Below are 25,434 nucleotides of genomic sequence, written 5' to 3'. Positions count from 1 at the left end.
AGGGATCTTCCCTACTTAGCTTTAGTATAAGAACTGCTAGAAAACTGGCTGCAGGTGTAAACAGCTTGCCAGTGGAAAGGCTGACAGTGCCATAAAGACTGGATTCCTCTCCTCTGACAGGAGCCGTCTAACCTATATTAGTCACTGAGTGTCCTGTTCATGGCAATTCCGGAGGATGATTCACCCATCCATCTAAAATCCCTGGTTTTTGATGGGATGAATCACCTTCTAGAGGTGTAATAGGTGAAAAGGGGACCCTAGATGACTGGTTGAACTTAGTGCTAAACCTCTAAACAGCCAAAGTAATGTAGCCAAAGCAGAAGCCTGTGATACCTAAAAGTTATAAATTATAAAAATTAAATCAGGATATAATTAATATCCTTTGCCTTGAACCCAAAAGCAATCCAATTAAAATAGTGTAACTAGCAATATCTAAGTCTTTTGTGACTCTATGAATGCATAACCAGACACAATGTGCATGTATTTCATATAACTATGTGAGTAATGTGACTACCAAAGGGGCAAACAGTTGACATAGGACATACAAGACACCCAAGTGATGCTAGACAGAACAGAACAAAACAAGAGCAAAGGACTGCAAATAAGCAACCTGCTAAATACACAAGAAAGATGAATGGCAAAATCAAAAATAAGACAAGTGTGGAATCTCCCTTCTGGGAGCAGGACAAATGTTTCATGCAGGGAGGAAGACAAAAAATGATTAAAACTAGTGTTACTATTTACTGGGACTAATAGAAAGTTGTGAAACATCACCTGAATTAAAGATTGTGAATAGAATAGAATAGAATAGAATAGAATAGAATAGAATAGAATAGAATAGAATAGAATAGAATAGAATAGAATAGAGCAAACTAGACTATTTCAGTTAGAAGGGACCTACAATGATCATCTAGTCCAACTGCCTGACCAGTTCAGGGCTGACTGAAAGTTAAAGCATGTTGTTAAAGTCATTGCCCAAACGCCTCTTCAAAACTGACAGGCTTGGGGCATATACCACCTTTCTAGGAAGCCTGTTCCAGTGTTTGACCACCCTCTTGGTAAAGAAACGCTTCCTAACGTCCAGCCTGAACCTCCCCTGGCACAGTTTTGAACCATTCCCACGCATTCTATCACTGGATACCAGGGAGAAGAGCTCAGCACCTCCCTCGCCCCTTCCCCTCCTCGGGAAGCTGTAGAGAGCAATAAGGTCACCCCTCAGCCTCCTTTTCTCCAAACTAGACAAGCCCAAAGTCTTTAGTTGCTCCTCATAGGACATGCCTTCCAGCCCTATCACCAGCTTTGTTGCCCTCTTCTGGACACATTCAAGGACCTTCACATCCTTCTTAAACTGCAGTGCCCAGAACTGCACGCAATACTCCAGGTGAGGCCACACCAATGCTGAATACAGTGGGATAATGACCTCTTTTGACCAGCTGGTTATACTCTGTTTGATGCACCCCAGGATGGGGTTTGCCCTCTTGGCTGCCAGGGCTCACTGCTGACTCATATTGAGCCTCCTGTCGACCAGCACCCCCAGATCCCTTTCTGCAGGCCTGCTCTCCAGCCACTCCTCTCCCAATTTATACTTCTTTCTGGCATTATTCCATCCTAGATGCAGAACCTGGCATTTCAACTTTTTAAATTTCATCCCATTAATCACAGCCCAATGCTTCTAGATCTATCTAGATCTCTCTGCTGTCCCTCAAGAGTCAACAGCACCTCCCAGCTTGGTATCATCAGCAAACTTGTTAATGGTGAATTCAATTCTGTCATCCAGATCATTGATAAATATATTGAACAGAACTGGCCCCAGAAGTGAACCCTGAGCAACACTGCTGGTGACCAGTCGCCAGTCAGATGTAGCCCCAAAATAGCATAAAATTGTCAAGCACAAGGAGGAAAGATGGAGAAGAAGGAAGACAAGCCCACTAAGTGTAAGTATATATACAAACAGTTTTGTATGCTTAGTGCTGACAATTAATAGCGTATAAAAATGAACCATTAGCATGAAGCAGGCTCTTAATGAATTAGTTTAGTAAAGATTTGTTTTAAAGTTTAAAACGGGGCTGATGTGTCAGTCTTAAAAATATTCATATCACAGCAATCTCTAATGCCCTGAAAATATAGACATACATACCTATATTTGAATCTGGACACATATTCAGCTGCATCAGTCATGGGTGTTATGCTAGATGACTAACTAAACTAAACACTCCAGTTCTTAATAGCACAAGTTGCATACAGGCTTACCTTACTGAAGACATGATATTTTTAAAAATATCAATATCTGACTACAAGTATTCAAAACACTTTCAAACTCACAGTCTAAGATATCACACCTTCCTTACCTTTGTAATTTTTATACAGTAAGAGTGGTAGCAGTCAGACTAGATCAGTGTACAAAATTTCACTGTATGCCAAAAAAATAACCATAGAATCATAGAATATTCTCAGTTGGAAGGGATCCACGAGGATCATTGAGTCCAACTCCTGGCTCCACAAAAATTAAACCCTATCTCTAAAGGCATTATCCAAACACTTCTTGAACACCAACAGGATTTGGGGCCATGACTGCTTTCTTTGGGAGAGTGTTCCAGTGCTTGACCACCCTCCTAGTTAAGAACTTTTTCCTAATACCCAATCTGAACTTCATTCAATGCAGCTTTAAGCCGTTCCTTCACATCCTATCACTGAACACCAGAGAGGAGATCAGCACCTCCCTCCACTCCCCATCAGGAGGAAGCTGTAGGCAGCAATGAGGTCAACCTTCAGTCTCCTCTCAGCTGAACAAACCAAGTATCCTCAGCTGCTCCTCGCAGGTTCTGTCCTCTAGTCCTTTCACCATCTTTGTTGCCATCCTTTGGACACAGTCTAATATTTTTATATCCTTTTTATATTATAGAGCCCAAAACCACACACAGTACTCAAGGTGATGCCGTACCAATGCTGCGTAAATTAACACTGATGTCAATTTGCAAATATAAGAAAATGTTAAGGTTTGAAAAACATGACCAAAAATTATTCCTAAAGGAATAAAAGACTGTATCTCCCATAGCCACTTTTCCCAATGCATACTATTGAGCGTTTTTATTTGTGTTTGGAAGCTTGCTAAACAGAACGGAGAAAATAAACTAAGGTATACCTCCCCTTTGAAATCTCATCTTACTCAAAGGAGTAAGCAAATCTGCACAAAATTGTTTATCTGCAAACATCTTCGGACTTTATTGAGTTTGAAAAAAATCTCAGAAGGGATTCATACAGACCTAGATAAAATGTCTTTTCTATCAGAAATTGCTTATTCTGATATTTATCGCTAAAACATATGTAAATTAACAATACTGTAATAAAATTTAAAACACTGTAATAAGATCTTTCTTTTAAAACTTTTAGAAGATAAACAAAAAGCAAAAGTTGGAAATTTAACATTTGTTATTTTATTAAAATGTTACTACTACATATCTCCAAATAACAGAATTTTTGCAAAGCTTCTTAATATTTATATCAAGCAACATTGCCTTTCTTATGTTTTCATTCTGCTGGAAAACATACTTTTTAATTCTAAACTGAATTTAAATAGGACACATTTTCCAATATATGCAAATCCAGCATTATCACACTATGCATTGTTAAATAATGTTTCCGTAGATCTTGTAAAACTGCAGCAATGGCAGTATAAACCTCTTCTACACAACTGAGATAAATAAATCTCTGGAGAAGGCAGAATATTCTTTTCTATTGCTGTAAATATGGAAGTGTATTAAACTTCTGAACTGAGATTTGGTTTAGGAAAATGCTAAGTGCTTACTTTCACTATCTGCTAAGATAAAGGTTTAGGATGAATCATGTGCACTTTAAACAGTACTGACAAGAACAATGTATTATTAAGCATTGAACTCTGCCACAGCAAATAATATTTATCTGACAAAATATAACTAGTGACTGACATTTTCTATATTAATGTCATGTTTCATCATTTTAGAAAATGTATTTTCTTAATTCCTACAGAGTGCCCAAGGTGTATGAAGCTTTAGCAAATGTGTGAACACACACTCTCTGTTCTGAATGTCACAGACTGACTCACTTTGGAGAACATAACACTCAGGGAGTCAAATGTAAGTGATACAAAAAAGGGGAAATTAAAAAGTAGTAAATATCTGTAATGTAAAGCCACAACATAAAGCCAAAAAAGTGACTCTTCAGAGAGAATTTAGTGGAACAAACTGAGAACAATAGGCAATATTTGAAAATTAGCCCACAAGCCCTCTGAACCTCTAATAGCCCAAACTGAATTCCTAATATCAAGGTCTGAGAACTGCTACTTCCATTAGGAAGAATGAGAAGTGCTCCTCAAGGGAGTTAGACAACTGACTTCCCTGTCTTCCTGTGGTTCAAGACATGTGACTGAAAACTGGCTGTGCTTCCATTTCAGCAATTCAAAGTATTGAAAAGGGGAAAAAAAAAAAAGGAAACAAATGGCTGGTGGATTCAGAAAGCTGCTTACTAATCAAAAGTCAACTAATGTAATTCATATGATTTAACAAAAATACTGAGATCAATCTCTGTTAAGAAGACAAGAAATACATGAAGTTCATGGTTAAAAAAATGTATTTTCTTTGTTCCTGAAAAAAAAATGAAGGGAGAAAAAGGTAAAGGGAAGGAGACAGAAACACAGGGAAAAAAATAAAAAGTGGATGAGGTTTTTTTTTTTGGAAATGCAGGACATAAGAGTAGATCTTAGGTTCAGAGTTCACCGGACTTCAATAGAAGTCCTGATTTTCTTTGGAAGATTCATCAATGGAAAGAATTATGTATGCAGCATTACTGAAAGTTAGGCCTCTTCTTAAGTGCTTTCTTACAAATACAAATTTAAATGCACACCTTAACCTTACTTGTCCATTATTTATAAAATCTTTTTGCACAGTATTTTTTTTTGCAATGGCATTTTTGAGCTTTTGTGTAAGCATTCTCAAGCATTTTTAGCTTGTCGAGATTTCCAACCCTACTACAAAAATAATACATATACATTTCAGATGCACTGCTGACCACAGTGCTTGCCTTGGGACAGTCTATTAGGCTGCACTTGAAAGCGAACACCAGGAATTTGACAAATGTGTCAGAAAAACCACAAGTGAAATCATTAAATATATAGACATCCATATATTTAATGCAAGATTAATGTGGAGGAAAGGTGCTAATTTGACAGTTGTCAAGTGTCAGCTCCACAAAAACTAGCGAACATGGATTAGCAATGCCAAATCTATATGGAGCTTACACTCTCTAGAGCATACAGCAATTGCCACATGCAGTAATGAAAAATAACTCATATCCGCAGTGCTTTACTTCATTGTCTTCTCTGCTGAGGGCTAAAAGCACAACATGATGCTAGTTTTATATTTTCGGTGATCTTGAAAGTATTGTATGAACTAAGTTGAGAAAGCAGGGGTTATTTCAATCTTAAACACGAAACATCTTGCAATCATATAATCTTCTCCATCTTTTATACATGAGGATATGCCTCTTGCATAGTTTTTGATGGTTTTGTCTGTTTGCTTGTTTTCCCACAGTGAAATCCCTTGCACACATTTTCACAATCCTTTCAAGATATCTTCTATCGTTATACGAGCTGAAATGTCTTTGTGCTGCTACTAAATATGCAGTTCTAAAGGGCTTCTGCAGCTGCCTACTCACACACTGCACTAGCATTGAACTCAGTCGGGATGTTTTTTCAAGTGCTTTGAAATACCTTGCAATAGAGAAGGTATTACAGAAAAGCAAACTCTTCCCTATTTCATCCATGTAAACAGAAATCTATAGTGTCTTCTGCTGTGAACTAACAAAGGCTGCTTGGTGTGACAGATGAAATGCCTTTCAGGAGACCCATCATGAGAGTCAACCCTTTCAAATGTATCTAGGGTTGCTCAGATGCCCAGGGAAAAAAGCAGCCATGAGTATTCATACAGCTTATTTCAAAAAAAAAGAGAAAGCTAGGATGAGCGAGACATCAAACTAGATGAGGTTGCACACGGCCTGAAAGACACTTTTTATTTAATATCAAACCTGTAACCCTTACCTCAGTCTGTGACTAAGTGTGACAGAGTCTATACTCATAGGATTGAATTAGGAGTGAAAATATAACAAAAAGTCATAATCAAACTGCAAAAAACTATAATGGATTTCTTAAAAATAATGACAAATAAACTTCTGAAAATAATTTTTTTTAAAAAGCCTTTATCCTCAGCAGCTTTCTGTCAGTTTTATTCAGGTAGTCCAATATAAGCTGATGCTATTTACAAATATTTTTCCCTTTATATAGCTGCATTAGCAATGCCACACTAAGTGTATTTCTGATTAATTACCCAGAACCCTAAGGGACTTTCGGTTTACTGTTTCATGCTTGATATTGTACCTATAATTGACTAAAACAACTGTAAATGTATTTGCAGTTTGCCAGCTGTTTTTATTTTCAGCTTGCGATGAACAGAGGCTGTGAATTATAACAAACAGTTCAGAAACTACAAGCATTTGTGACGTACACAACTGAAAGGATGTCAGGGGATGTATTCCACTTTTGGTATGTAATCCTTTTTCGTACTGTAAAAACATGTGCAATCAATTGTGAGGTTTAGAATTAGCCCTAAGTACTGTGAGATGTTCCTCACTGGCAAAGTGATATCTCCGACTATGGCAGTTTGAAGGACAGGTTCTTATGATACAAAGAGGAAGATTACTTCTTCATCTATGTATCTAGCACTTACGTGCCCCAAATCAACATCAGAATAAAAGAGGAAACCTTTAAGTATCAAGAAAGAACACGATTCTTCTGGTGCATGATTGTGTGACAAAGATATGATCTCTTTCTCTGAAGGCTCTGCCAGCCGTGGGCAGATGGAGCATGGCAGGGGCTGGAGAAAGGCACGGCAGGGTGAGCTGTGTGCCATCCCTCGCTGGGGAGAGTCTCTGGTGCTACGAGCCTGCAGCATAGCGTCAGCAGGAAAAACCTGCTGGGGGATGAAGTCCTGACCTCGCTGAACCCTCTGGCAAAACTCCCAGTTAGTTCCACAGAGACAAGATATTCCCCAATTTTTTACTACTTTAATGTACTGTACAAACTAGACACAAGATCAACCCTATCTAGCTTACAAAAGGATTTTTGTTTTCCTGACTTAGGTAATAAAGCTATTGTAAATGTCCCAGACCTCAACGGAGGTAACAAATTATTTTTAAAAGTGGAATATATTGATATAGGATAGAAAAATGCAATGCAAAAATCTCTTAAGAGTTTGCTCAATGTCATTAATACGCTGTCACTGAAAGTCCACTTCATGCTGGACCTTAATTTTCACTTTTACTGTCATTTCAAGACGATGACAATATAATGAAAAAGAGGAAACTTCTGTTCAGTTCCAAATTTAATGGAAAACAAATACCGAATTTTCTTTTGGTTGCAGATAAGACATGAAATCTAAAGCCACTAGTCATTAATCCTATGTAACATTTATTCTATGAAAAGTTTAAATTAGTCTCCAGAAAGCCGGCACCAGTCCAGTTAAAGACATAATTTAATTTTTTTATTTCAAAACCTATAAGCAGGATCTCTGTATTCTTTTTTTCACTTGAAACTTTGATAGCTTTACTCCCTTATGAATCTCATTTTAAAATACATGCATTTAAGTGCCGATTGGGACTTTCTCTAGAGAGCGAGGAAGAAAGGCTTTAAAGTGGAATTCTGACAGAAGAATAAACCTAATTTTTTTATTCCCAAGATAACTGAATCTTTTCCAGATATCACTGGTATCGGCTACTGTCTCTACAGGTAGACAGAACTATTTCTCCTTAGATTATATAGTTTTCTTTTCAGAAAAAAGCACCTACCTGTTCTGACTAAAAAAAAAGTCTCTGAAGAATAATCAAAACCCATTTTACCAAATGTATCAATGCCTTGTTTCACCTAGAGGTGTTACACTATTGTTAGTTTTGTATCATTACTGTTTGTTACTGCAGTAAGACACTATAAAGAGAACAGGATCAAAATGATCAATAATGAAACCATCATGTGCTCCAGAAGGCAGATTATTATTACGTCCTGTTGAAAAAGGAGTATCAATTGAATTAGACACAGATTTCTAATGTTGATGTTTGCCAAGTTTATTTTACTTAGATATTTGTCATTAAGTTGGAAGAATTTGTTCACTGTTTTTTTTAGATGGTAAGTGTACTACTTCTTTAAATATGCATAATAAAGTCAAGTCTGATTTTCAACAGATGAGTCATCCCCTTTGAATCTTGGATTCTGTTAAAATAATATGTCTGCTCTGACCTCACCTATTTTGACAAGAAACACAAAAATTCAGATTTGCAGAAGTAGGAGAGATTGTACTTCTTTCTTTCTGAGCTTACAAACAAGAGATAATTTATAACTGGACCTACCCGGAGGTAACAGTACTCAAGCAGCATTTGCTATGCGTTTAACACTTTATAACATGTCATCTGTCTAATCTATCTCAACTTTTCTGTCTCTGTAGAACTTATGACAGGAAAAGATTAAAAATTCCAATTATTTTCTGATTTTTTGGTTTATTTTGTTTTTTTCTTTTTTCAAAATCTTTGTTCAAAAACTCATTGAATCAGGCAAGGGGATGTGCTCTTTTCCTGTGTAACCTGGGGAATACGTTAGATTTCTTCAGAGTACCAAGAAGATATCCTCTTAAGAAACACAGATTTATGCTAGTAGGATAAAAGCTAGCTGTAGAGGTTAAGTTTGGTTTCACAGGATTTGTCTCTCAGGTTATAATTTCAATGGCCCAGTGTGCTGTTTGGGCCAGAGCTCTTTTTGATGGATAAAACCCTAATAACTTGAGACATAGCAACAAGGGTAAAGCTAAGGTTACTGTGCTGTTCTAGTCCAGGTAGTGTGAGATTCACTAAAATTCTGCAAGTCAGGGAGAATGTGAAGGCTCAGCTGGCAGTCGAGCTTTTTTTTTTTCTCCTCTGTGAAGTATGCAGCTTTTTTCTATATATAAGCAATCTATTGCAATACGATGAAGAACTAAGATTTCACACACTTAAAGACAACAAGTGATAAATTGAAATGACATGGTTCTGTTACTAGTTTACTGCTGAAGTAATCCAAACACCTTTTTAGGTTTTGTTACTGTCAAATTAATTTGTGTAAAATGTGCCAGGAGAGAACTCTGAAAGCAAGCCAGGGAAGATAGATATCCTATTATATTTTTCTTCTTTTTTAGCGCATGACTTACTTCAGTAAGTAAAACTTCAAACTAAAACACAGATGTGAAATAAGGCTTTCCATACAACCCGTACTGCATGTAAATGCAAATATAAAAGATCAAAACAATACCTTTATTATAGTATTTTTTAAAGATATAGTTCAATCATGAGAGGAATGCCATGACAGAAATACAAGGTTTGCTTCTGCTATGATGTGAACCGTACCTTACTCTACTTGATGAATTTATCTTAAAAATAATTTTTGCTTTGGCATAAAGAATAATGTTAGAATCTTTCCTGAAATTAGTACCTAGTTTTCTTAGCCACAGCAATCCTTTCCTATCAACATGAATAAAACCTTTCTTTGGTACAACCAGGAAAGGAATTATAATTACTTCTGGTTTTATGGGTATGTGAGAACTTCAGTTTATCAGTTCAGCACCATCCTGGCTTACTTCTTTATACTAATAAGAAATATCCTAATAAGAAAACAGAGAACGACACTGTGATAAAGATAATGAGAGCGATCCAGGAGAGTGAACATAACCTCAAATACTTAGTAAAGATGTCTGGGATACTAAAGGAACATTTTCCAGGTCCTAGTTTTCCACAGAAATCCCCAGCCGTAGAGGTCATCGTGCCCACGCAGAGTTAAAGATACTCCCTAGAGGAGGATCTATAGAGGTACCCTGATAGGCCATTGGCAGCAGTATCTCTGAAAGAGAAATGTGGCCTAAAACCCACTGATACAGGACAGTCTGCTTTGGCCTATGTGCAGTGGAAAACAGACAGAGTTTACTTCTGAACAAATTTTCAAGGGAACACTGCATATTAGATAAGGAAACAAATATAAGCTTTGTGGTACAAACTTTTCTGTCTGGTTCCTGCAGACCCACTGCATATCTGAATAATGCTTTGCTTTGAAGACATTATTTTTCAAACATTTGAATCGGTGCACCCCTAAACTCCTTAAAGACAGTTAGCCTGCTGGCTAACGTATGCTAAAAAGAATAACTGCAGCCCAGAGATCCCATCCAAGAGCATTTAGATCACCAAGTGTTTGAAAGCCGTATATGGATATATCAAGTTCTTCATGATTGACATAGAAGTGTCACGAATACGTACTAATATTTAGAAATACGTATACATACGACAGAATGATAAAACCAGAGCTTTAAATTAATGCAGTAGAGTAACAGATTTTGGAAATCTTGTTGGAATATTAAACAGATTACGAGGACATGAGTCATAGCTCTGAGAGTGGAGACTTCAAATGTCACAGCCATGAAGCTGCTAGAGCCCTAGCCGGGGCATGCACTGAGTACCATTCCTCCTGAAGCTGATAGGCTTGGACTGCGCTCAGCATGACAAGGAAGGTGACTTTGCACCTGGCAGACAAGACGTACATTGTTTAAGAACATTAAAATAAGGCTTTATTTTAAAGTTAGGCTTGTTTCTGATTAGACAATTACAGAACTTTGTTTCTAACTTACACACTAAAATCTCTTTCTTGGCCAAGAAGGTTCTATTGTACAAACATACCTGGTTTGCACTGGTATGTGTACTGCTTAATGGGGCTAATAGTGTTGCTGACTTCAATGATACCAGTAATTCCTAGCACTCATCAGTATAAGGAAAGAATGAACTACAGATTTTAAATAATGGAAATTGAGATACTGTGACTTATGAAATATTCACAGGAAAACTCTAAGAGTAGCTAAGAGTGGACGTCATATAGAAAGATGCAAGACAGTGCTGAGGGCAATCCAAAAGTGAATAAAAGACATTTTTTCCTAACTTCCATCATTTGATGTAAGCATGAAGACTGAATTCTTCATTAGCATTTTTTGTCTTGTTCTATCTAAATATTTCTCATTTAACAGTTAATTGCTTTGTAATACTACCAAACTCGACCTTAGTTCAAAATACAATTTATACTTTGAAAATTGATGTGAAAAAACATTCACTCGGATACTATAAACATTTTAATAGCTATCAATAACTAGGAAGAGTAGAGTTACTCTCTAAATTACTCCATTCAATAAGTATAATCAGATCTTATGTTAATTAGGGAATGTTTTGAGTTGTGACCTTACATCTTCATTGAAACAAGTAAAATTGTGAGGGCCCCCAAAATTAATTGACAATAAATAACAGCTGAAATGTGTAAGACCTAACAGCATGTTTGAGTACAGATCCCACGCATATGAAGCAGTTTCTTAGAAAACTATACATATCTGAGTGACAACAATATATTGAGCTTGGGAAAGACGAGTGTTTTATCTGTTTCCAGCTTGAGGATACAGAGAACACAGTGGCCACAGCAGTATCAGGAATCTTTTGGGGGAGCACATAGACTTTCACTCCAAAGTGCATGTCCATTTTGGTACTATTCACTCTGGAAAAGTAACGCAGGCATTTCTGTTTTATCCTACATATGGAAACCTACTTTAGCAACATTTTGAAGTACAAGTTTGAATTAGTGGCCCCTGGAAGTGACACCGTTATGAGAGTCGTAAAAAAAAGACTCTGGAATGCTTCTATCAAATCAATAAAACTGTAAAAAACATCCTCTGGTGTGTTCTTTCTTCCTGCCAAAGTCTCTGAAATGTGAATGCAGCTATTACAATAGGTGGAAGCATAACCTGCCAAGCAGCAGTCGTGGAGAATTTTGTAGGCAGTTACTTCTTCTGATCCTTCTCCTTTTTCAGCGTATTACACCATGTTTTGGTCATAGGCTTCCCCTGGCTTTCATTAGATATAGCATGTATATGGCCAAAATTCAATGTTGGATACCAGTTTCACATCTGTTCCAGAGTACTCCAATAGCTTGTTATTTTGGCATCTAAATTATACAAATCCTGGTTTTTAATAAGTTGCAAATTAAACCTGAATTTTAATTTGTATAATAGAAAAATATGTGAATATAATCAGGCATAATACGGAATTAAAAATATTAAACTGCTGGCAAGTTAGGATTTTTAGACTTTCTGTTATTACTTTTATGCATTTTTAGTGGGAGGAAGCTGAGATTTTGGCTTTAAAACTTCTAACTGGCTTAACCACAAAAAAACCTGAGACCCACTAAGGTGATCCAAAAGTAAATTGAGAAGGATTGTAGCTCTTCAGTTTCCTCTCCCGGTGGTGTACCAAGTCAAAGCTATATTCTACAAACAATAACTCTGGCAACATTGACTAAAGGTTTTCATAAGTTCTAACAATGTGAAATATTGCATAAGTACCAATCCAACAGCTGTAAAGCAGTGATTGAAGGGACCATTTACTATGCTCTTAAGAAACACAATGGAGTGACTCTTTAAGAAAATACCTGATAACTCCTTTTACCATCATAAAATACTGAAAGTTTTTTGGGTTTTGTTTTTTTTTTCTAATTTCTTTGACCAATGTTGCACAGATTTTCATTATTAATATTGCATGACTTCCACCAGAAGAGGAAGTGTTATTTTGTGGAACAGTAGATTTTTCTTTCTTTCTTCCTCTTTCTTTCTGATGGTTGACCCATTATTGATCCAAGATCCATGCTTGCAAAGTGCAAATTATCCATCATCTTAATTTTTCTAGCTTTGGTAGGAAAGAAATACCATACCTAAGTATCACATCATGTTAACCACTACCTTGGTTCCCCTTCACCCTCATATCAGCAACTGATATCTCACAAATATTAGGTTTAGAACTTAACATTTTGTAAAACTTGTAATCTGGTCTCCCAGTTTCAAGAAGATATATTTCAAAGAAGAGAGAGCATTGGTATAAACTCTAATACACACATATTTCAGAACAGTATTCATTAAAATCATACTGGGATAGATACACTGGGGGGAAAAAAGCAATTTTGTAATTAGAAAATGTGATATTGAGTTACAGATCTTGCAGCTTGCAGGCATTGATATGTATCAGTGGTTTCCAAAGGTTTACACAGGACTTGTCCTCATAACCCCAGAGAGCTGCTGGTCGCCTCATTGGATATTTCTGTTCTGCATCAAATGCAATTAAACTTACCTTCTATAACTACGTAAGAACAAATATTATAGTTATATAAATGGTACATAAGTAATACGTGTAAGAGGAAGCAGTATATGTTAACTAACTACACAGCAAGTGCCATGGAGTTATTGCTATTTCGTGCCACTACTAACATCAGTTTTTGTATCATATATAACTCTTTTCTAAATCTCAAGGTTTACAAGAGAAGAATTAAAACAATTGTACTGTTTCCTAGATCTGACATTGAGATGCAGTAGCTTTTAATTGAAACCAACATAAAATATCAAACCCTAATAAAAACTAATCTGCAGTGCCCAAATCCTCAGAGCAAGTAAATTAAAATACCTATATCCAACTTTAATTAAGTGGCATTGTCTCAAATCACAATGAAGGGAAAAGGAATATATTTCACACTTTATTTTGTATACATATTTACTCTTCTGTTAGTTGGCATTATTCCTCTCAGCAAATGTAACATTCTGTGGGATTTACTCTCAAGAATTATTCCTACTTGTCTCTACTGCAGTGAAAAGGAGAACAAATAACTTCAAAATTCTGCTATCAATCTGAAAATTCCTCTAGACAACACCATTATTATGTTCATCAGAAAACAATTTCTATACTTTTATAGTTTAATTTCTTTAAAAAAACCCCATAAATCTGTCCATTCTGTGCTATAAGTCAACACCTAGTTTGGAAACTGCTTTGATGGCTTTGATAACAATCAGAAACACAGTTATTGCCACAAAAAAAAAGTTATGACTATTTAAAAATTTAAGATATTAGTGAAATAACTGTCATCCTAATGAACCACTAAAATCAGTAAAATAACGCAGTTTAAACTAGGGTGCTTTATTCATTAAGACTTGCAAAATAAGAGAGAGAAAAGAAACAAAGTAAACAAAATGGAGCACTAGGAGTCATGCAGTCCCTCAACTTCAGTAACAAGTACTTGTAGACTTAAAATTATATATACACAGACATTGGCAAAATTAGGATCCTATTCATTTAGCTCTAGTTAAATATTTCTATTTGTTCCATAACACACCTCTAGAATTAGAAGTGCTGCTTCAAAAAAAAAAGACTGCGGTGTTAATATAGTAATATATTTGGCAGTCTGTTGAGGTCCCCACTGACTGGAAAAGGGGAAACACAATCCCCATTTTCAAAAAGGGAAAGAAGGAGGAACCAGGGAACTATAGGCCAGTCAGTCTCACCTCCGTGCCTGGTAAGATTATGGAGCAGATCCTCCTGGAAGCACTGCTGAGGCAGAAGAATAACGAAGAGGTGATTGGGTACAATCAACACGGCTTCGCCAAGGGCAAATCGTGCCTGACAAACCTGGTGGCCTTCTATGAGAAGGTCACAACATCAATAGACAAGGGGAGAGCAACTGACGTCATTTACCTGGACCTGAGCAAAGCCTTAGACACTGTCCTGCATGACATCCTGGTCTCCAAGCTGATAAAATATGGCTTTGATGGACTGACAATTCAGTGGATAAAGGACTGGCTTGATGGCTGCACCCAAAGAGTGGCTGTCAATGGGTCCATGTCCAAGTGGAGGCCAGTGACAAGTGGAGTCCATCAAGGATGGGACCAGTCTTGTTTAACATCTTCATCAGCGACATGCACAGTGTCATTGAGTGCACCCTCAGCAAGTTTGCCGACGACACCAAGCTGTGTGGGGCGGCTGACACGCTGGAGGGAAGGGATGCCATCCAGAGGGACCTTGACAGGCTGGAGAGGTGGGCCCACGCCAACCTCATGAAGTTCAACAAGACCAAGCGCACAGTCCTCCATCTGGGTCAGGGCAATCCCAAGCACCAATATAGGCTGGGCAGAGACTGACTTGAGAGCAGCCCTGAAGAAAAGGACTTGGGGGTGCTGGTGGACGAGAGGCTCAACATGAGCCGTCAGTGTGCACTAGCAGCCCAGAAAGCCAATCGTATCCTGGGCTGCATCAGGAGAAGCATGGCCAGCAGGTCGAGGGAGGTGATTCTCCCCCTCTACTCCACTCTCGTGAGACCCCACCTGGAGTACTGCGTCCAATTCTGGAGCCCCTACTACAAGAGAGATATGGACGTGCTGGAACGTGTCCACAGAAGGGCCACGAGGATGATCAGAGGGCTGGAGCACCTCTCCTATGAGGACAAACTGAGGGAGTTGGGGTTGTTCAGTATGGAGAAAAGAAGGCTCCGAGGAGACCTTATAGTGGCCTACCAGTATCTTAAGGGGGCCAGCATTAAGCTGGTGAGGGACTTTTTAGGATGTTGGGTAATGATAGGACTAGAGGGAATGGATTAAAACTAGAGATGGGACGATTCAGACTGGACGTTAGGAAGAAGTTCTTCACCATGACGGTGGTGAGGCACTGGAACAGGTTGCCCAGAGAGGTGGTGGAAGCCCCATCCCTGGAAGTTTTTAAGGCCAGGCTGGATGGGGCTTTGAGCAACCTGATCTAGTGGGAAGTGTCCCTGCCCATGGCAGGCGTGTTGGAACAAGATGATCTTTAAGGTCCCTTCCAACCGTAACAATTCTACCATTCTATGATTCGATGATTTGAGGAAAACACTTTTCTGCCCAGACTGAACTTTAAATATGGCCAAGTTAGGAAGATTCATGCTACCTCGTATACTTTCCAAACTATTCCTTTTAGAAGAGAGGGAATAGAGATAAAGGTTTGCAAAAAAACATTTGCACAATCTGAAATGAAATTTGATACACTTTGTGATCCTCTGAGAGAATGCAACAATAGAAAAGTGGTACTACAGTAGATAAATTTATCATTTTTCTACTCGATAAATGTGTCTCTGGCAACGTTAACACATAAGACAGCAAACTGACAAAATTTTGCTGTCCTATGTCCTAAATAGGACAGTTTACTGGCAAAATAAAAATTGCCTTCATAGATGCACAGAATCATATGGGTAGGAAGGGACATCTGGAGGTCATCTGGTCCGACCTCCAACTTGGAGCAGGGCCAACTCAGGTTGCTCAGGGCCTTGTCCAGTCAGATTCTTTTACTCTCTCCAAGAATGGAGATCTTACAAACTTTCTGGATAATAATAACAGGCAGATAATAATTTCCTATCATTCTGAAAAGTAAAATTTAGAACTTTATTTTGGTAATCAGTGACTCAGTTTTGACAATGTTCCATGTCCAAGGAAGTAAAAATAGAAAGAAACACGAACATTTAATGGATTTTTAAATTATGTCTTTGCAAGTCTTAACATGAATGCCAGGATGAATCAGAATTCCCTATACATCCATAAAAAAGTCAGAAAAGATTCCTTTGTTCCTTGTTTCCATTATAATTTATGAGATTCTATATAGAGAATATAATATTATAATTTCTGTAGAGTGGTTATCCTGTATATGGGTATTTCAAGCTTTTACTTGAGAGAAATAGAATTGTAAGGAAAGGTATACAGGGTTCAGTAAATGATTATATTTGAATGCAGAGCAGTTCAAAGTAGTTAATTACAAATGACGGTGTGAACCTGACAGCTCTCTGATCTCTTCTAATATTTCATTAAATCAATCTAACATTGTTTCAACTTTTATTATTCCTGATTTATGTCAATGTAAGTGATGTCAAAAACAGGTGTAGGATGTTCAGCCTCCCATTCTTTCCAATGTGGTTGGAAATATGCACCAAATATTTGGATTAATAATTTATTGTGCTTGAGTGCGTAATATAAAACCTGTTCCATAAGCAGGATGACTGAAGCTTTATTAATGCTAAATAACAGTAACACTTCCAAGTACAATAATAGAGACTATTAGCTAGAAGGCAGAAAATTTTTAAGATTTGACATACCTAAGACAAAAAAACCCCCAAATTTTCTGCTCCTTTACAAGTCCTTATGAGCATTCCATTGCTAAGAAGTAGAGTAGACTTACTTGAGAGCTTTTAGTCACATGATGATAGACAGGCTGCTTTAAAGATTAATTTTTATGCATTGGTTTAGACTACAGTCAGGCTAAATGTTTTACTTTCCAAGAGAATTAGGACAGCCATAGAGGACTTTTTATTCCCTATACTGCAAATTCAGTTAGTCATGATAATTTAATGGACAGTGAGGCCACACAATCTTATTATCGAGACTCCCCTTCAGCAGCTCCTGGAGTGAACTGTCGTTCTCAATAGACAAGCTACCATCCCAATTTGCATCTCACATATAATATTCTCTCAAAAGGGACAAGCATATTTACCCTTCGAGGTTTATTTATCAACAGTCATAACACATAATATCCTATCCGTTTTATTCATCATAGACTTTTACAAGTTCAAACTGTGCATGCATGCTATTTACTACTAGTAACTTCATGCTCCATATACAAAGGTTTTTTTCTGATTGTAAACAATTTTACCTATTTCATTTCTGCCAGTGGCCTAGGGTAAATATTATGGAATGTTATTGATTGCATATTTGCATTATACATCCTGTTTAATCACAGTTTCATTTCTTCTTTAATACCCAAGAAAGAAGTAGAAATGTCACTGATCCCATAAGAGTCGTGCTACTCTCCAAGGCTACATTTATACAACAGAGTACAGGTGCAAGTATTGGTCATACAAAAAGAAAGCAGAAGAACCTGCAACACTAGCTAGAAAACTGACGCATCCAAGTCCCCAGGTTTCACTGACTACATTTTCATCACTGTTATCCTCACGTTAACTTTATGTGTGTAAGCACAGATAGGTGGTTTTTTACTGAAATCACACTTCTGTTTTGCAACGCTTGACCGCCTCCTCTTGACTTCGGCCTAAACTAAGAAAAATAGGGTTGCTATTGAAGCTATTTGTCTTAAGCCTCTCCAAATGGCTGGTTGGAGTATGGGGACACAAATGGGGTCACTCAGTATTTCGAGACCTGGCAGAATTCTCTGTGGAAAGAGTGGGCCCTGCCTACATACCTTACTGTGCAATTTTGTCACGATGCTGCTCAGCACACTGCTGGGAGCCGTTAAAGTTTTCCCACCTTTTGCCGTAGAGGCTGCTCCATTTCAGGGGAATATGCGATTCTTGCACTAGTTTATAGCTCAGAAATGAAAGCTTCAGCAGATGGCAAGATCATCACCAAGATGATGGGCACTTGTAGGACATGTGGCATTTTTTGTTTGCTATTACGCAAGTAATCCAGAACTGCAGAAAGATATCTGCGTCTTCCTCCAACTGTCCTCTGAACCTCTCTTGGAAGAAGACAGAACATATAAAGCAGGGCTGTTCTCATAGTCTGCAGAACTCTTGGTTCAAATATTTCCTTTACCAGCAGACACACATTGAGCTTCACTGAAAGTGTCTTATTTCAGTTCACCTTACTGTCTAATGAATTTTTCATATTTTCTGGTTCTGACCACTTGTATTCACTAACAGTAGTTACAGAGAGAAATACTGGACCAGTTTAAGAAAGTAATTATAATAGACCACATTCCACTACTGTTATTAATTGAATTTGCCCATTGAGGGTTAACAGTTAAGCGATTTCTGTCTTATATCTGAGAGAGATGATGGTAGCCTTTGAAAAGCAAAATATTCACTTATTTTGAACGTCATTCTAGCCTATAGAGTTTTCTAGTCACAGTCTACCAGTTTGGGCTGCTGAAAGAAAAGATAGTTAAACAGATAAGAATGTTTTCAGACAGTTTATTGCATGAATTTTCAGTACAGAATTGCTTACATGGACAATCATAAATGCTAACTGAAAGCCATTTATTCATTTGAAGCTTATGAATGTAAAACTTCTGTTAAACAAAAAGTCAGGCTCGGGTTCAACAGGATTTAGTTTTGAGATTAAACACATTAAAAGATAGATGCATTTTTAATAAAAGGACTAGGATAGGGACCTGGTTGAGCCAAAACCCATGTTTTATGACAAGGTACTCACCCTACCTGTGTCTCAGGTTTCCCAGGAAGATAAGGAAGATAATAGCCTTTTTGCCCTTACACTGGATTGTGAAGCTTAACTCATAGTCTTATACAAAGCCATTAAAGCCAATAGAAATCTCTCATTGACTTTAATGAGCTTTTGTTCAGGTCCTTTACAAGACAGCTGAAAGACTGCAACTGACTTCAAGCCCTAATTTTATAAAGGTCTTTCATATCCTGTGGTTGGAGGCATTTGGAAACACAGAAATGTAGTAATAGAAGTATTATATTTACCAAACAAATCCTCAGAAGATAAAATTGAATATTTTTTTTTTTTTTAAACTCTGAGAGCGCTATTCAGTGCATGTGTATATACACATTCCTGTACATCCAGGAACGTATATGTATCAGTTATTGCATGCACTTATTAATGACTGTTCCTCAGATACCCTTACATGTTGGTTGCATAATCATCTCTGCACTGCTGGATGCCAACTCTACACATTTGATCTGGGCAAAGTACAATTTATAATGACTTTTCCCTTGATTTAGCCAGAGCGTCAGAACCAGAATATAAATTGTCGCTTTATTTTTAAGCTAGCATTGTCCTGGTTGTGTAAACAAAGACAATAAGTGATCTGGCATAAAATTAACCATCAAGTTAAACCTTCAAAATCTTTAAGAACTTTAAAGCAGCAGAGTTTTATACCTGATCAATTCTTTATAATGTGTGTCCTGCATTTCTGATCTAAGAAAGAAGAATTGCCAGGAACAGTAATGTTAGCTTTCCTCTGCTGTCAAACTACATAGCAAACAGGCCCCCCCAAAACAGGAAAATTACCAGAATTGAAAACAAAAGGGGAAACTTTAAAAAGTGACATCATAATTATATAAGCTTTTCATTATTATATTCCTGTAGTATGCCAATTAAAGAATGGTAAGCTAATATTGTAAAAGCTTGACTTCATTCTATAAGAATTTGAAAACAATAACAGCTAATTGAGTAGAAATCTCTATTCTAGCCCAGGTAATTGAAATGAATTTCCAGCGATATATAAATTTTTATCCCCTTAAGTAATAGCAAAAAGATGCAAGTTCTCTGAATATTTATTGGCTTCTATTCAAAACAGCTATTTTCAGCATTATGAATGGCTGACACGACGTATTTCCAAACCTGAAACACATCAGTATCAAAGCAATAGTTTTATATAACACCAGCCATTCCGTATTTCACAAAGCCTTTTTTTTTTTTTTAAAGACAACGTACTATAACCATACGCTACTTAATTTAGTCCAATACTTTGGAAAGGTAAGTAATATTTAAGATTTGATCATATAGAGAATTAACAGCATTTCTAATTCAGTGCTACCCACAAATGTTCTGTTATTTTTGTAATATGAGTTAAGGTATTAATTTTATTCAAAGACACGACTAAGCAGCAAGGAAATATTAAACCTTTACAAAATTTAGTTAAAGCATTTTCATTTTATTTACACACTTCAGGAAAATGTCTCTCTGTGCCTTAACATTCTAATTTCAGTCCTATAAAAACCATGCAATAACAAGAGATAATATAATTTATTTTATAATATTTTTATGAACTAAGCAAAGATAATCTAATCTGCCAATGTTTTACATTTTAGAAATTCATCTCTCTCCAAAGGTGCATCTAATTTAGAACTTGATTGGTATCAGGGTTTTTGCTTTATCAACCTAACCCATTAGGCCATTACACATATTGTTATTCTCCAAGAGAAAAAATTATTCCAACATCTGTTCTCAATCTGTTTTTCCGTAATTTCCTTTTATGCCCCATGTAACTCATTAAGCTCATCTACAAAGCATTACTGTGTCTGACTGGCTACACTATATAAGCCTTTCTACTGTAAGACTGCATGAATATTAAAAAAAATGGAAACCTACTACATAATCCACTTTAAAAATACACTATTTTTACCAAATCTTTTGATCCAAGAAAATATATCTGATTTCACAAATCAGAATTGTGACACACGTAACATTTACCCTAATCTCTTAAGTGACGTAATTCTAACAAAATGAGAAAAATGGGTTCACGTCTTACCATTGTGCAGTCTCTTCCTTATGACTGCTGCAGTCTTATGAGACAAAAAGTGTTTTAAGTTAAAAAGAATGGTTTGAAGAGAGTGATTTTAACATTTTAATTCACTTGTGCAAGTGATCTCAAGAGTATAGCCAACAGAGGGATAGAAAGCATCCTAGTAACCTAAAATCTAACACTTAGAATGGAAAAGAACCTGGAGTCCAGCGTGTCGTTCTAAATACACTTCCCATTTTCTTCTGCCCCCTTTTGCCGGTATTCAACGATTGCTACTCTAATTTAATTCCAGAGGAAAATACCTATTTACACTTGACCTGCCCATAATGTCATTCTTCCTGCAGAAGCACGAACTCACTGTCAAAAACTTACTAGCTCCCAAAAGATGCCACTTCTGTGAGAAAAGCGACATACTACCCGATGTTAGCTAGCAGCTGATGACTAATGTGAGGTCAAAGCCTAGTGAAAGCGATTTTCTAATATTTATAAACATCAGTGAATTGAGTAAAAAATTGAGGGTATTTAGATTTACCCCAACGTGCTATCTTGTATGAAAGCTGCACAGTGCCAGCCTTGAGGATTTTACCTTGTATTATTTCTGTGTGAGCTGCTGTAAATCTGAAACCAATGGCAAACTGCTGAAGTTTCCTTATGCTCTGAGTCTCCATTGGCAATATATTTGTAAGTGAAAAGAAGATTAGTGGCTTTATGACTAAGATTTATCTTGGGAACAGAGAGCAAGAGAGACAAGGAAAGGCCTTCTAAGAGAGAAAAGAGATACCTGCACAGGACAGACTGAATTAAATCCTGCTGGAAATAACCTCCAAAACCAGATGTTAGGAATCTTAGAAGACAGTAGCAGGAAAATAATAGTGAAAAACAGCAAGAAATACAAGCACAAATAAAAGTCATACAAAGCAAAGAAAAATGACATCGCATACTCCAAACCAGACAATAGGCTTTTTTTGCATTTTTTCCTGAGAATAAATTATTTCAAGTTAATAATTGGGCTAAACTTCCAGAAGCCAGAAAAAATCGTAAGGTCCTTGCTGTCGTTGATTCAATTAGAGCCAGTGGGGCAACTTCTATGTGAAATAGGTATGAAATGCACAAGGGTGGAGAGAAATCTAGCCTTGACAACTTCCCTGTGACAACCACTGTTTTTTTTATAATATTAGAAGAGCATTCTCTCTTAAAGACAGATGTCAAAAAACTGTATATGGAATAGAGCAAAAAGGATTTGTATTTCCACAGCAGGATGCACAGCTTATGCAATTATTTCCTGCATGCTAGATTAAGTTAAAACAAGAACAGGAATCCACACAAAGTGTTACAACACCAAAACCAAACCAAAACTGGAGTGCAGAGAAAGAGTTTATTGTCTTCCTGATGAACAGATGCACACTTTTACCAGTCAAGAAACAGATGTTCCAGGTTATGTTTTGTCATTATTCAATATGACAACGGCCCTTTATAAAGAAAATTTAAATATTTGTTTTTGGGAAAGTTTTGAAATATCCCTACTGTCCTCCACACACGTTAACACTTACTAAGCACAGTTATGCCTTCCTAATTCTTTATCGCAGCACTGGCTCTAAAGCAAGACCGAGCTCCTGGGAGGGAACCATTCCAAATTACATCAGCTGGCAACTTGTCCTCAGGGAGCATCTGTCAGCTACAGGGGGCTGGCTTGCCCTCTGGCTACTTCTGTGGTACATCCCTCCAAATTTAAAATCTCCACCACTTCTCCTTCCATGTGGGAGAATTAAAAAGAGTCATTTTGTAGTAGTTAAGAGCAAACTCAATCTCTGCTGACCAAGATATTTTGTAAAATCGAATAATTCTTACAAAAATAATAAAAACACAATCACAATCAATTCATACTTGCTGTGTTGCACAAATGACTTAGGATACCCATGCTTCTTTTCAGTTGCAAAGTGCAAATGATACACCGTGAATTGACTGGAGAAGAGAAGGCTCCGAGGAGACCTTATAGCCGCCTTCCAGTACCTGAAGGGGGCCTACAAGAAGGATGGGGAGGGGCTCTTTATCAGGGAGTGTAATGATAGGACACGGGGTAACGGCCTCAAACTGAAAGAGGGTAGATTTAGATTGGATATCAGGAAGAAATTCTTTACTGTAAGGGTAGTGAGACACTGGAACAGGCTGCCCAGGGAAGGTGTGGATGCCCCATCCCTGGAAGTGTTCAAGGCCAGGCTGGATGGGGCTTTGAGCAGCCTGGTCTAGCGGGAGGTGTCCCTGACCACGGCAGGGGGTTGGAACTAGATGATCTTTAAGGTCCTTTCCAACCCGAACCATTCTGTGATTCTGTGATTCTGTGTGACTTACCGGGCCAAAAGCATTGCTGTCAAAGCTGTGTCCATGGTGATCACCTTCCACCCAAATATGCCCATGTGGAACTTTCACATACTTCTTTTTGTATCCAATGGTTCTAAAAAGAATTGCAAAAATAGCTAATCAATTTAAAAAAAAAATCTACAATGTTTTGTTAGGAAAATTCATACATTTATTGTTTTGGAATTTGACCTTGCATACCATCCAACAGTTGGTTAAAAAAACCTGCACTGAAATCCTTTAGACTTCAAGAGGCTACTCAAGTGAAAATACATAACAATTTTGTCCAAGTTAGTTGCACTATCAGGACCTATTTACTATGTTATGATGGCACAAATCACATGACAACAGTGAACAAGAGACGTTTTAGTTAAAGAAAATTAAGGGATTCTTATTTCCATCTCTGTAGTAACAATTCTTTGAACCATCAGATTTTATCTTGAGTAAATGCCAGTGGATGTAAACGCAGGTATATGCAATCACATTTTTCTTCAGGGGTAGTGTTAGGTACTCATCAAAAATAGCCTGGCATATCTGAACTGGCCTCAGATTCAGAGCTTGGATTCCTGTAATGCTTATGTCCTGGGGATAGTATTTCTTCAGCTGTAACAAGCTAAAGAGGATAAACTTAAAGGAAGCCCCTAAGAGAGGGCCAAGTGCTGCAAAAAATGACATTGATGATTCAAGCCATTCTCCACAGAAATTCATGCTGACGCGGTGCCTCAGCATGCCCTGATATTTCAAAAATTACAAACTACAGATGAGCCCTAAAGCTGAGGTGCAGAGTATGCAGAATTCCTGTATTTAGTTCCCGAGTAGCTGTCATTTTCACAACTCCAGTCTGCCTTCTACCGTATACTTTTGCTTTCTTTCAGATGGGATCTGTTATTCTGCAGTCATTCATGCAGGGAGGTGATTTTACCATGCGTGACAAATTACTACCATGATGAAGAATTTACAGACGGGACTACAGATAGCGATACCTCTTATTTTGTTTTGGATAAACAAGTCTGTCCATAGACAAAAAGAGACTTTTGATCTATCTTGTTGCCTCCAGCTGCTCATCACTTTTCAGCGTCTGAAAGACATGCCCCCAAAGCAGGAGGCAGAAGGAGCATACTCTAAAACTAAAGAAAATCAACTGAAGAGAGAAAATCACCTTCACCAGAAGTTTCAGATGAACCGTGCAACAGCACTGATCTGGGATGTTCACAAGTCAAAATGAGAAAACTGGTTTTGGTGAGGTTTGTTTGGATTGAGGGGCTTGTGGATATGAGGAGATTATAAGGACAAGATAATGAATAATCTGGACACCATGAAATATTAGATGAATAAGGAATCCTGAAAAGTGCATTTTATTAACTTTATTTTGCTTTTTTAGTCAAATAAAAATAATAATTATTTACTTTGCAAGTCACAAAATCCAACCAGTGCTTTTTCAAGCAGCTTCTGGGGCAGATGAAAGGATGAGGGTGCAAGAAGTATATTCTAATGGAAGTTCTACTTGTGCTTTCATTGGAAGCTGAAAAAATAATAGCCTATTTATAGAGAAAAAAAGACTCTGATTTGCATCTTTCTTTATAACAGTTTCATATTACACAGTTTTCAAGACTGAAACATTCGAAACAAAAATACAAAACTGCCTTGAGTTGGTAAATCTATGATTTCTTAAACACAAAGAGTAGTTCTGTAATAATTTAATTATGTTAAAAGAACATTTTATTACTATGTAATTCCTTCTTTTTTTTTTTAAAGAAATATGGCATAGTTTGGACAATAAAATTATTTATGTTTTGAGATTCCATAATGCTTTGTCTCACTGATAATTTCTTTTATAAAGCGCCGTATGAGACTATATTTTACTAGAAACATGTTTTAAGATACAGGTTCAGA

General features: G+C 37.2%; 1 protein-coding gene across 3 annotated transcripts in view; it reads right to left on the bottom strand.

The window, feature by feature from the left end:
* The window catches only part of IMMP2L (inner mitochondrial membrane peptidase subunit 2), a 471,260-nt gene that overhangs the window by 79,247 nt on the left and 366,579 nt on the right, over positions 1-25,434 (bottom strand). For 2 of the 3 annotated variants that reach the window (XM_074607690.1, XM_074607532.1), the window contains one exon: positions 23,536-23,638. The exons of the other annotated variant lie outside the window; for it this stretch is intronic. In XM_074607690.1, the coding sequence (XP_074463791.1) occupies positions 23,536-23,638 (103 nt within the window). The remainder of the gene's footprint in view (positions 1-23,535; positions 23,639-25,434) is intronic. 3 annotated transcript variants of the gene reach the window in all.

Source organism: Larus michahellis, chromosome 1, assembly GCF_964199755.1.
Source record: "Larus michahellis chromosome 1, bLarMic1.1, whole genome shotgun sequence".
In the NCBI taxonomy this organism is placed as follows: Eukaryota; Metazoa; Chordata; class Aves; order Charadriiformes; family Laridae; genus Larus; species Larus michahellis.
Note: the sequence above shows the minus strand (reverse complement) of the source record. Positions and strands in the feature narration are given on the sequence as shown.